At 40.9% G+C, this 13384-nt stretch overlaps 1 protein-coding gene across 1 annotated transcript in view; it reads left to right on the forward strand.

The window, feature by feature from the left end:
- KCNK2 (potassium two pore domain channel subfamily K member 2) overlaps nt 1-8892 on the forward strand; it is a 201510-nt gene extending 192618 nt beyond the window's left edge. The window contains exon 7 of the mRNA XM_077485766.1: nt 1926-8892. Coding sequence (XP_077341892.1) covers nt 1926-2243 — 318 coding nt within the window. The 3' untranslated portion in view covers nt 2244-8892. The remainder of the gene's footprint in view (nt 1-1925) is intronic.
- Nucleotides 8893-13384: the final 4492 nt, after the last annotated feature.

A 13384-nucleotide genomic window follows, 5' to 3' on the forward strand; every position in this document is an offset into this window, starting at 1 on the left:
AGTAGTGTATATTAGGACGGCTCCATTCACTTCCATTGATTTTCTCAACCACGCAACTTTTTTGGGGCTACTTGAAGCCTGATCCCAGGTCGCCCCTGTGTGAACCGGCTCTTAGGGTCCTATATAAAATAAAACAAATAATAAATGGATAGTATTGCAAACTATAATATATGTGTGTGTGTGTGTGTGTGTGTGTATATGTGTGGTAAATTCTTTTTTACCATGTTGGACATGTTTACAAGTCAGACAATGTGATTTCCGGCATTGGAACATGTCTCTGATGTTGATGAATTTTAATTGAGGGCTAATCCTGGTGGACGTAGACTTGTATTTGCTGGGGGCAATCAGTTTTTTTTATGTTACGTGCTTGTCTATATGAGATTATGAGTTTGGTGGTAATAGAGTCCTGAAGGTGAGGGTCTTCCATCAATATGGGCCAATGTTTCTGCATGACGCGTTCCATATTCCTGAATTGAGAGTGGAATTAAATGATGAATCTCATTGTTGTGCAGAGGATTCAGACTGAGACAGAGAGCTTTTCAGAGGGATGCCCATGAGGTAGAACTCATAGGCTTCTTTAACAAGTGTGTTGGGATAGACCTTTTCTTTAAATTTCTGTTTCTTCAGGTGGCTGTGTTTTCGTAGTCAGATTTATGGGAGAAATTGTGCCTCAATTGGTTGAACTGACTCTTGGGGATGTTGTCTTTCCATTTTGGATAGTGACAACTGTGATAGTGTAAGTAAGAGTTGCCTGGAGTAGATTTGCAGTACTTCTGGGCATAGATGATATTGACTTTGTGGTATAATTCCAAATTTAAATAGGCCAGTTTGTCTGAGTCTTGTACGGATGTGAAGGATAGGCCCATATCGTTTTGATTACAGTATGATACAAAGGGGTATATGGATGCTGGGTTGTCGTCCCATATTATCATAATATCATCTATGTAACAGCCATAGAATATTATGCACCATGATTATTGTTAGTCCAGATGTAACTTTGCTCCCACAGGGCCATGGTAAAATTGGCATAGCTGGGGGAAAAGTTGACCCCCATAGCTGTGCCATGGGTCTGTCAGCCACTAACATCCAATAAGATTTCAGTTTCCTATATTCAGTTATACTAAAAAGATGCCACTGCCCCATCTATAGCTGGCCATCACAGTAAGCAGCATTGGAAGGCTACATAGGGTATAAACAGGGCCAAGGGTAAATCCAAGGGCAAAAATCAAGCTTACTTACTGACCCGCTCGCAGACAACCAATTCAACCTGTCTAATATTATGCGTTAAAAGCCGGGGTTTGGTCCGCACGCATTTGCAAATGCATGCGTAAGCCACAGAGCCTCGCTACGGCACCCGGGTATCTGTGGTGCCTAACACTAACTTATAAGTGTCTCCACAGTGGAGGCAGATGCATTCTGATGGATAAGTGAGGGCAGTTGGACTGAAGGGGAGCCCATCCCTTCTTAAAGGTACAGGAGCACACTGAGCACCCAGCATGTAGCTTAATGGTTGCGAAGGTGTCAGTGAGTTGCCTGACCAATATACATGACAGTGATACAAAAAAGACGCCACTGCGGCCATCTATAGCTGGCCATCACAGTAAGCAGCATTGGAAGTCTACATAAGGTATAAACAGGGCCAAGGATGAATCCAAGGGGAAAAAAACAAGCTTACTTACCGACCAGCTCGCATACAACCAATTAAACCTGTCTAACAGTATGCATTAAAAGCAGGGGTTTAGTCTGCATGCATTTGCAAATGCATGCGTAAGCCACAGAGCTGGCAGGTAAATCAACCCCATTGTAAATCATCGTTGTTCTCTATGCTTTGCTTCACTGAATAATATTCTGTTGATTGCACATTGATGTTCTGTTGATTGCACATTGCCTGGCCTTCCCATGATCTAAATTTTTTGTACCTGCAGGTTGGGGAATTCAGGGCACACGCTGCCGAATGGACAGCCAACGTCACAGCTGAGTTCAAAGAGACCCGAAGACGCTTGAGTGTGGAGATCTATGACAAGTTCCAACGGGCTACCTCCGTTAAGCGCAAACTATCAGCGGAGCTAGGGATGAGCCCCACCCAGGAGATGACCCCGTGCAAGAGAACCTTGTCCGTGAACCACCTGAGCAGCGAAAAAGAGACCCTGTCATCTATGACTAAATACGACAGTATCTACCTGAATGGTTTGACTCCACACTGTGCTACTGAGGAGATCGCTGTGATTGAAAACTTTAAGTAGCACCCCTGCACCAACTCCACCTACAAATGCTACATTCGCCATAGATAAGACTACCAGCATTTCTGCATGAGCTCAGAATCAATGTAGACAGAATATACTGTTAAACACATAGTTCATAATGGCTACTACGTTCGACAACGTCTAATGCCTTTCTATGCCCAGACTATTTTTTTTTCTAATGTGCCATAAAAACCTGCAACATTACGGAAATATAATCTTCATAATTTTGGTAAACCTGTTAATGTTCGAAATCAGCCTGGTGAAGGAATGGATTGTTTTACGGACTACATTTTTGTAACTGGAAAAATCATTAAGATACTGTACAGCCTTTAACCTAAGAAACTTCATATCAGTGCCTTAAAACGTAAAGAAACACAACCTCCATAGCTGATTTTTTTCTTTTTTTTTTAATTAAAGGGGATCTGTCAGGATGGCAATTACCTGTAAAAGCAAAGGCTCCTATCTGAAGTTGGAGGGCGCATTTGCCCAATTACTGGAAGCGGTGCTGCATCTGGGGAAAAACACACCACTGCACCATAACGCAAAGTCTGGAACCCGCACTGTTTCTTGGAGTTGGGCAGTGAAAGGTAATAGCCATCCAGACGGGTGCCCTTTAAACTGGAGAATGTATTTTATTGGCTTATTCTTGTTGCTTTGATGAATAACTACAGCAGTGCCTCAATGCAAGGCAGGGAAAGACAGGGTGGCAAAGGAATTTAAAGGATAGATCCACCCAGCGGTTACAGAGGAAGAGTTTTAAAAAAAGCAAGCTGAGGAGTAATACTTTAGACATATTTCCAAAAACAATACATATTTAAATAACTCCTTTATTCAGCTGTACATGGGAATCATAATCTCACCATTCCCTGTTTTCAGTTAGCAGACTGGTGGCAGACCATGAATATAAAACATTGTCTACAGAGAGCAGTATTTTTTGCCCGTTTCCATATTATGTAATACTAAACTTTAGCAGCAGGTGGCATTTTAGGGGAATTCCGCAAATTTGCACTAGAACTTCCGTTCAATTTATCTGCATGATGAGGGGACTCCTAAATCTTTTAGAATTTCAGTGATCTCTTTAGCTGCAGACACAGTAAAGCAATTCATCCTTAAATTTACAACTGATCTGAACCCAATTAACATAATGCCATGCTTTATACATAGGGCACATCCATTTCAATAGCACATCCTATTCATTTTAATGGGCTGCCCCACATGTGACAAATATGGCAAAGAAGCTCATCCACCTTTTAGAACTTTTGCCATTATTGCCACTCTTTTTTTTTTTTAACGCACAAAACCACGTGTCTTGCTTGTTACATTTGGGGCGCCATTAACAATGCATAGCACCACGATGCAACATGAAATATATGCACTTTGTGAATGATCCCACAGCCTTCTGAGATCTGTGACATGTCCCAGAAGGCTGTGGGCAAAGAGAAGGAGGCCATAACTTCTGCTTGGATTGCCTAGGATATCCTATCAAAACTAGGTCCACAAAAACAATTATGTACCAAATGTGGTGGGGGCTACATAAAGCAGCAATTTTCCCTCTCGGGTGAAGTTCAGCTTCTAGAATATGTAAATATTTGAATGCCCAAAGCCTGGCAAAACTTCCACTTTAAAGTGGATGTAAACCCTCACATATAGCCGGTGAAGTGAACAGCCTCAGATGATACACAGAGATGAAACAAATCTACATAAGTTTTACATGTATATCTGCTGTCTTCAGCTTTATATACTGTTTAGAAAGTGCACATCGGGTTAGATGATTTTCTCTTCCTGGTTAGCACTGCAGTAAAGCCTGGGCATACAGCCAAGACAGCTGATTGGAGAAAAGGCACATGCCCCCTCTCCTCATAGGTAGAGACTTTCAGCTCTGTTCATTGAATAGTTTCAGGGCTCTGCTAATCTATTTATAGCATCCTCCTCAACACAAAACTCAGGCTGCTTTTATCATATGTGACGAAGAACTTGTCAGGAGTTATAAGACTGATAACAGAAGAACGGAGCAGGAGACAGCTACGGGACATAGTGGTTTGAAGAGAGATAACTAAACACTACAGATATACGTGCCCAGCTCAAATCTCATGAATCAGGTTTACATCCACTTTAAAGTATACCTGTGCTGAGTCAAATAAAAAGTTTGACACTACTATATAGCATCAAACATTGCATCAGCAAGCACCATAAAACACTTGTACGTACCATAGCCACCTTAAGCCCTGGTTCACACTGTTTCATGTGACTTGAGTCACTCCTACTTAGAAAAAGGATCCTGCACTACTCTTGGTCCGACTTCAGTACGACTTGCATTGACTTCTGTTAAAGAAGTGGCATGCAAGCCACGATGAAGTCACGCTGGCATGTCGGATTCAAAGGGTCCTGAGGAGTGTTGCCAAATGTCAATTTCAATTCCAAAACATGTTTCATTCATTCAAATTAGTTTGGAATTCAACCCATGTATGGCCAGCATAAGACTTTCCACACTTTTTGTTTTCATGCATCTGGAATGTATTTAGCCAAACTAAAAGTTCAGTTGGGCTTTAAAATGAATCTTACAATTTACCAATTCAGATAGTACTCCCATCCCCCAACCTTTGGGGAGAAAGACAAGGTTAAATCTTATAAAACATGTAACAGGGCACCAAGAACAAAAATATAATTTAAATTACACATACACTATATTGTCAAAAGTATCAGGACACCTGCCATTACACACACAAGAACTTTAATGACATCCCAGTCTTAATCCACTGGGTTCAGTATTGAGTTGGCCCACTCTTTGCAACTATAACAACTTCAACTCTTCTGGGAAGGCTGTCCACAAGGTTTAGAAGTGTGTCTATGGGAATGTTTGGGCATTCTTTGAGAAGCACATTCGTGAGGTCAGGCTGAGAAGGCCTGGCTCACAGTCTTCACTCTAATTTATCCCAAAGATGTTTTATCGGGTTATGGCGAGGACTCTGCGCAGTCAAGATCCTCCACCCCAAACTCACTCATCCACACTACATTGCCAAAATGATTGCGCCACCCCTCCCAATCATTTGGTGGAGGGGGGATTATGGTGTGGGGTTGTTTTTCAGGGTTTGGGCTTGGCCCTTTAGTTCCAGTGAAGGGAACGCTTAAAGCGGTTGTATACCCGCAGAACAAAAAAAACACCTGTAAGGCAAGGACATAATGAGCTAGTATGCAGCGTATACTAGCTCATTATGAAATACTTATCTTAGAACAAGGCGTCGGTATCTCACCCGGTCCATGCCGAGGGAGCTGACATTTTGCCCTCGGCGTGTCTTCTGGGTTCACGACTCTGGCGCAATGAGTGGCCGGGGCTGTGATGATGTCACTCCCGCGCATGCGTGAGGGTCTTTTCTTACCGGCAACGTCCAGCAACATCTGCCGGGCCTTCACAGCGCATGCACCGCTGACTTTAGCGGCTGCATGCAAAATATATTTTGCTCATCAGAAATTTAGAATTCATCAGACATCACATAGTAGGAGAGACAACCAAGCACAGCCAAGTCACAATCACTGCCAGTCTCCACATTCAGTTATTACAATTTCCATCTGTAGCTTTTACCTGTACTGCTCATATATATCTCTCCATATACATTCACCCCTCCACTGCAAGAAACCTCAATAAAGTCACATTTTCTCAACATTGAAAAATGCCCAACAATAAACACCCTTAAAATAGAACTCAACTGTATCTGAGTATCACATACTGGAAACACTTGAATTAATGTTAAATATTTACAGCAAACCCATCCATTCATGTCTTCATGCCTAATTTTGTTGAGCAATCACTTTAAACCCCCCCTCCCCCCCAGCTACTTCCATCTTGAGTAAGGGCAGAAGGTTGATGTAGCATCCACTTCCTGGAATCCATCTGTCCCTAGAAAAAAATGCCATGAGGACACCTGTGATGTGATAAGTAACTGAAGAAATGTAAAACAAATATAAAATACCCTTCTTTCTTTTTACTAATGCAATCAGCTACAATTAAAAATAGTAGCTGATTTTAAGCGTTTAGTAAGGCCTGGTTAACATCTATGCATTTTTTGGTGCATTTTCAGTGTAGCAGAAATACCCTACAGTCCATTTAACAAGGGTTTCCTATAGATGTAGTTCACATCTCTGCATTTTATAGAAAGAGCCAGGGTTTTTTTTTCAGTTTAAAGCTGCATATTGAAAAATGCAAAATACACCTGCAACATGCAGACTGCAACCTGCACAGATGTAGGCTGGATTCACACCTATGCATTTTTAGTGCTTTTTGCATTTTGCAGATTTGCACTACAGTCAATTTTACATGGTTTCCTATGGAACATGTTCTGTAGTACAAATCTGCAAAATGCAAAAAGCACTAAAAATGCATAGGTGTGAATCCAGCCTAAATCAGGCCTTAATGCTGAACTCCAGGCAGCTTCTGAAATTCGTCTTTAATACGTTTAACCCTATTCTGTATACTCATCTCATCCTGCACCAGGAACCTGTCTGTGAAAACAGCATGGAGATTCTATGCTAAACCACACAGCACCAAAACACAGTTATCCAGAGGAAGGAATGTGAAAAGAAGGGGTTAATTACCAGTCATGTAAAGCAGTAGAGTAATGTTGGCTACATTCAGCAATAACTCTAGCAGTTTCAGTCATTTTCAAACAGCTTTTAAAAAAACAATCCAATGGACCAACACAACCTACCACCATCCTTTCCATATGGATACAAATGTATACACTACTAGTGGTAGGTGCCTTGTTCCATTTGATTTTCTGAATCAGTGTGCTCTGGGATGGGATGTTGGCAAATAAATATTTGTCTGATGACATACAGAGAGTTATAGCTGGCCTAGAGGTTTAGAAACTCATGGAATCGTGTCTGTGTGTTTGCCAATTTGCCTACCATAACAGCAATAATAAACCAGCCCAATTTGGCAGCTTTGATCATGAAGTACATGGCAGAAGCCTCATGAATGTTATATACAAATTCTGACCTTCACATAGTTAGAGAATAGAAATGCCTCGCACAAGGCAGTTCCTATAAGATGATTAGACATGGTATATTGTATTTAAGGTTGGTGGCCAGTCTATCTACTTGCCAGCAAGTAGTATATCACATTTGAAGGGCTACCTGAGCTTCTGAAGACCACATTCAAGGACTTATGATAAGTACTAAGAGTTTATGGTGCCTGCATTTTATGGTTACTTCTTTGTTCAGCATAGGATTTATTTAACGCACAAAGGGGATAACCCCAAAAAAAAATAATTTCCAGTTTTCCTGGAGTTCCATACCACAGGTCCATTAAAATGAAGGTTTATGCTCATTAGTTGGACGATTTACCCACTCTGACTGTACTTTGTTGGGGTGGCATATTTTTTTCCCCACTAAAGCCCCATATACACTATCAGATTTTCTGCTGATTTTTGTCGTCAGATTGTTGTCAGATTTACCAAAATCTTGTAGTGCAAGGGCCTGCCTAATTGCATACATATTGAAACTCCTAAGGTTTGACCTCATATTATATGGTTTTGGTAAATCTGAAGGAAAAAATCATATATGATTTTGATGAAAATGAAAATATGAAAATATGATCGTGTGCATGGGGCTTTACAGTTCACAGTGTCAGAATATTTTCTATTTGCAAAAAGGTGCAAAAAGGTTTTCCAATTAGGAAGGCATACTAAAAGTTTGACCTTTAGGTAAAGTAAACCTCATTTGGCCAAATCTATGGTGCTAATTATAGCTGAGTATAAACTTTCAGAATGATCCTTTTCATCCATCCTCATTCAGCTTCTGATCTGCTAAGCCAGGTATACAAACAGTGACTTTCTAAAGCCCTCACATGCCACAATCAGTATAGTACAAAATGGAATGGGAGGGTATGTCTCCAAAATACAGGAGTGAAATTTTGTCATTGGAACTTTGGGCTGCATTTTGATGGCAGAAGATGGATAAAAAATGTACCTGCTGACAGTCACTGTTAGGTAGCACTACTACTTTAGTCGAATGAGAATACAGGTTTGCTTGAGCACTGCCACCCAAAACCATTGGGTGTATTTGTCCTTTGAAATGTACAGTACTCGTATGCAGAGATTTAAAAAGGACCTGTCGCCTACTCACTGTGGATTTTCATGGGAATTAGCCAATCAGCTGCTTAAAAATAAGGGCATTCATTCAACACAAGGTACAAACACTCAATAAAGCAGTACAGATGGTGATGTTAAACCTTGCAGCAACCCAGGCAACCAAACAGATTTCAGTTTACCAAACTCAGTGAATCTGTGAAATTTGAGCAGTTGTTATGGGTTGCCTAATCCTTACTCCTCAGTGTTGCCATCCATCAGTGGTGAACTTGTACCTAGAACATGGTTGGCACTGTTTTATGTAGGTGACATATCTATATTAAGGCACTGGGCTATCATTCACTATAATTCAATCAATAATTATCCATGGTATTGATATTTTATGCTGGAAATGGTGGAGCTACCACTTTGTTAGCTTATGATTTCAGAAACTTGGATTAGGATAGTTTGTGAAAAAGAAGGAAGGGAATTCGCTGTGATCTACAAAAAAAAATGCAGGTCTAGAACATAAATACCACAACATTACAAAATAGACATTCAACATAGATCAACTTGAAAACACAGAAATCGATTTGTAAGATTTTTTTAAATTTTTTATATATATATATATATATATATATATATATATATATATATATATATATATATACTTTTCCATAATGGTCAGGGATGTGCCTTTTCCCAAGGCAAGATGATACATAATCTTTTCTCCGATGGCAAACTATAGACTTATGATTAAAGGAGATTGCCACCTTGCCCCATGACCCCTCGGCTGCCTCTTGCTGCTATATACACTGAAAAATCAGAATAGGGATGCCACTTTGTTTTGTCTGTCTCCTATTGTTAGACTCAAATTGTAAAGTTATGGCTTTAGCCACTGACCAAACCAGACATTAGCCAGATACATAGTAGACAATGAATACAAAATGGTGCCGGAAGCACATATGGAGGGGTTGGCATTGCTTATTTGGTTATGTTACCAGTGTCTAAAGATGATCCATATCTTGCTATTCTTCCTCTACTTTTTTTTTTAAATTAAGAAAAGCTGCTGCATCACTTTACAACGATATAACTGTATTTTTTGTTAAGATTTTCCAGTATTTTGGAAGTGTGATGATCACCTCCATGACCAATTATGTCCTAAGTACTCATACTTGTTACCCATATATGTTTAAGCTCCATCATTTATTTCTGAGGCTTTTATCTACAGGTTAGGTCATGGAAGAGTTTGCTGACATGTACAAAGTTGTTATAAGATATTGAAGGCCAACTGAGCCTCTACAGCTAATGCTCCTATCATCTATAGTTGCCACACTTCTATGGTAACTGTTCAATGGTAAAGAGGTATGCATGCCTAAACAGGTCTTAATGTAAACCTGTGCATTGACCATGCAGGGCAAAAAAGCAGGATACTTTAATCCTCCTTCGTCTCCCAGCAGCACGTACTTACCTTTCTTTTTCTCCCCTGCTCCAGGTAATTCAGTGTTAACACTGGGCTGAGGAATCACCATAATTATATTAGACACTCATGGACAATAGCCAAGCACCATATAGTTGACATCCAAACAGGTGGCGACCTCAGATGGCATAGAGGGATTCACAGAGTTGCATTCTTTGGTACTAAGTACCATTGGAGGAGCTATCCTCACAGCATTAAAATCCCATAATAGGGCCTCAAATGTGTGTTACATCTATGCTGCTTATCACTAACTTCTTATAGATGTCTAAACAGGGTTATTCTTAATATGAGGCTAGGAGAGAACCTTGTTTTAAACAGAGTTGGCTAAATTTGTCTTGCTAATAGAGTGGTACCATGTTAACCGACCCTAAGCTGCTATTGGTTCACACCTAGGGGTCAGGTTGCATAGACATGGAATGGAGCTCAGCGGTGACAGCACTGGGACTATTGTACATGTACCACAGAGTAGCAATTAAAAACACCTATGGATTTCAACAGTATTTGTATAAATGATATAGCTTGCAGCTCTCCAGCTGTTGTAGATTCAGAAAGACCTGCTGGAAGACAGCAGCAATAATAACTTGTTAGAGCCTGACATCCACTTAGCGATTTGGGCTGTAGCATTCAGAATTAGCAATATCTATTGGACAAAACACTGTTAATCCGTTTGATTGCTCGTTCCTTTTGCCCATAAAAGGGGAACCATATTTGGGGTGACCACCTCTGAAGACAGAGGATCTTCAAAGTATTAGACTAAAAAGAGAACAGAAAGAAAAGTGTGCTTATAGTGACTTAGCTACTGTGATTGTAGGACAGACTGGAGTGTGCAACTGGGACTGGATATTTAGATATTTTGAAAATAAGAGTGAACATTAGTGCTTTCATGGAAAATGGAACCCTTACAGAAGAGTTTTTAAGGATTTTAATTTTAATAAATTATATTTTACAAAACACATGATTTATGCTTGCTGTTTTTTTTAATACCAAATAAGAAAGAAAATATGATTTATATTCTGAAGTTCATTTGGGAATAAACATAATTGTCTAGTGATGGTCTAATGATGGTCCCCTTGATGTTTGAATTTCCAATAAAAGATGGAAACAGAATACCTTTACAAGATACCTCTAATTGAGGCTGCAATTCCCTAATTGATTGCCAGATATCTACAAGTTCTGGTGCCAAGAAGATAAACCTATTCAACATCTATAGATTGTCTTACGGAAGACCCTCTTTACAGAAATGCTGTAAACTTTTCTATTTATGTCTGTCTAAAGCAGGCATGTCCAAAGTCCGGCCCGCGGGCCAATTGCGGCCCGCGGTCCGGTTTTGAACGGCCCGCCTGGTCTTTCTCAATTTAGTGTGCCGCGGGATCAGGGCTGTCAGATGAGCCGATCCCCGACACTGTGAGAAGCTCCGTGAGCTTCAAAAGTGAAAGTAAAGTGCAGAGGAGTGTGCTGTGCTCTCTGCTTCCCCCTACAGTGCAGTACCCGGCTGAATGAGGAAGCTGCAAAGGTACTGTACTGTGCTACAAGCTAAATTAGTGTTAAAAAGGGCTTTATTCGTGTGTGCATGTATGTCTGTATGTGTGTGTGTGTGCATGTATGTCTGTATGTGTGTGTGTGTGTGTGTGTGCATGTATGTCTGTATGTGTGTGTGTGCACATGTGTCTGTATGTGTGTGTGTGCACATGTGTCTGTATGTGTTTGTGTGCACATGTGTCTGTATGTGTGTGTGTGCACATGTGTCTGTATGTGTGTGTGTGCACATGTGTCTGTATGTGTGTGTGTGCACATGTGTCTGTATGTATGTGTGTGTGTGCACATGTGTCTGTATGTATGTGTGTGTGTGTGCACATGTGTCTGTATGTATGTGTGTGTGTGTGCACATGTGTCTGTATGTATGTGTGTGTGTGTGCACATGTGTCTGTGTCTGTGTGTGCACATGTGTCTGTATGTATGTCTTTGTGCGTGCACATGTGTCTGTGTGCATGTGCGTGTGTCTGTATGTATGTCTGTATGTATGTGTGTGTTCACATGTATCTGTGTGTGTGCATGTGCGTGTGTCTGTATGTATGTGTGTGTGTGTGCACGTGTCTGTATGTCTGTATGTGTGTGCATGTATGTCTGTATCTGTGTGTGCACATGTGTCTGTATGTGTGTCTGTATGTATGTGTGCGTGTACACACATGTGTCTGTATGTGTCTGTATGTGTGTGTGCACATGTGTCCGTATGTCTGTATGTGTGTGCATGTATGTCTGCATGTATGTGTATGCATGTGTCTGTATGTGTGTGCGGCGTGCATTTGTCTGTATGTGTGTCTACATGTGTGTGCTTGCGTCTGTGTGTATGTTACTTTTAATCCTGACCCCCCCCCCCCCATTCTTATACCATCAAAACTGCTTTTGTAGGGCTTGGTGTGATATTAGCCAGGACTACTGCTCCTCTGAAAAGCAATCCATGCACAGATCTCTTTTCAGAGGCATTTGAATGGCGGTAAAGAGGCATTATGTTGCCTCCTCACCACCTGTTTTAAGCCCGTAAATGCAACATCTGTGTGGCTGCGTACTGTGTGTAGGGCAGCCAATTAATTTCAATGGACATCCCTACTCACAAAAATGCAGGAAAAGAAGTTCCCGAGCTTTTTTTTTTTTTATTGCACTGCACCAAAAGCACCCTACATTTTCCAATGTGTGGGGTACCATTAAGAATTAACGGTGCCCCCTAAAGTGCAGAGCATTCGTCTGTGTGTTGGGAACAAGCGCGACAAAGGCAAGAGAATTCTTGTTGGGCCGTGTATTAGTGCTCGGATGGACACACCTAGACCGAATTTTCAATGGTTCAAAGAATGTCAGGCAAAATGGTTGGCCCTCACGCATGTTCACTTCATCAAATCTGGCCCTCTTTGAAAAAAGTTTGGACACCCCTGGTCTAAAGGTTAATCCACCCCTCTCAAACGCCTGATGCCTACATTAACAGGGCAACTTTGTCTCTCTTTTCTCTGTTGCAGTCGTCTGTAGTACCTTCTGGTTATGGGGAAGCATGTGACCTTCTCCCATGTGGCAGTACTCAGATCTAGCAGCCAATGCTAGGTCCAAGTATTGTTATATGACTAGGAAAGTGACCTCCCTTTAGCAGTTGACACCAACCAACACTAGGGATGCTAGTACCAGCTGCAATTGAGCCAGGGGAGATGATGGAATGGATGGTAAGTATCATGAGTCTGAGAAGAGGCATTTATAAAACACTGGCTCTTTGCCCTAATTAGGCATTTTATTTTAAGGTTTATTTAAAACCAGAGGTTCTAAACCTTCCACGTGCTATCCAAAGCTAAAAGAAAAAAATGTTTTGGATGAACATACACTTTAACAGAAAGGAGAAAAAAAAACTTGTACCCCTCCGCTCCACACACAAATTCAAGATTTTCAGAGGAAGGCAAAATAAAAACTGAAGAAGGCCAAAAAAAAGCCCGCATAAAAGGGTGGTTCAATTTGCACCAAAACAAATTCCTTCTTGATACTCAAAGGCAATCAGATAACTCCCTGGAACAACAATAATATTAGTTATTTATGACGTGTGCTTTTTTTTGGGCGGGGTGCAT

The sequence above is a fragment of the Lithobates pipiens genome, unplaced genomic scaffold (assembly GCF_037356315.1).
Source record: "Lithobates pipiens isolate NorthernLeopardFrog02 unplaced genomic scaffold, aLitPip1_a1.2 Scaffold_18, whole genome shotgun sequence".
NCBI classification, from domain to species: domain Eukaryota; kingdom Metazoa; phylum Chordata; class Amphibia; order Anura; family Ranidae; genus Lithobates; species Lithobates pipiens.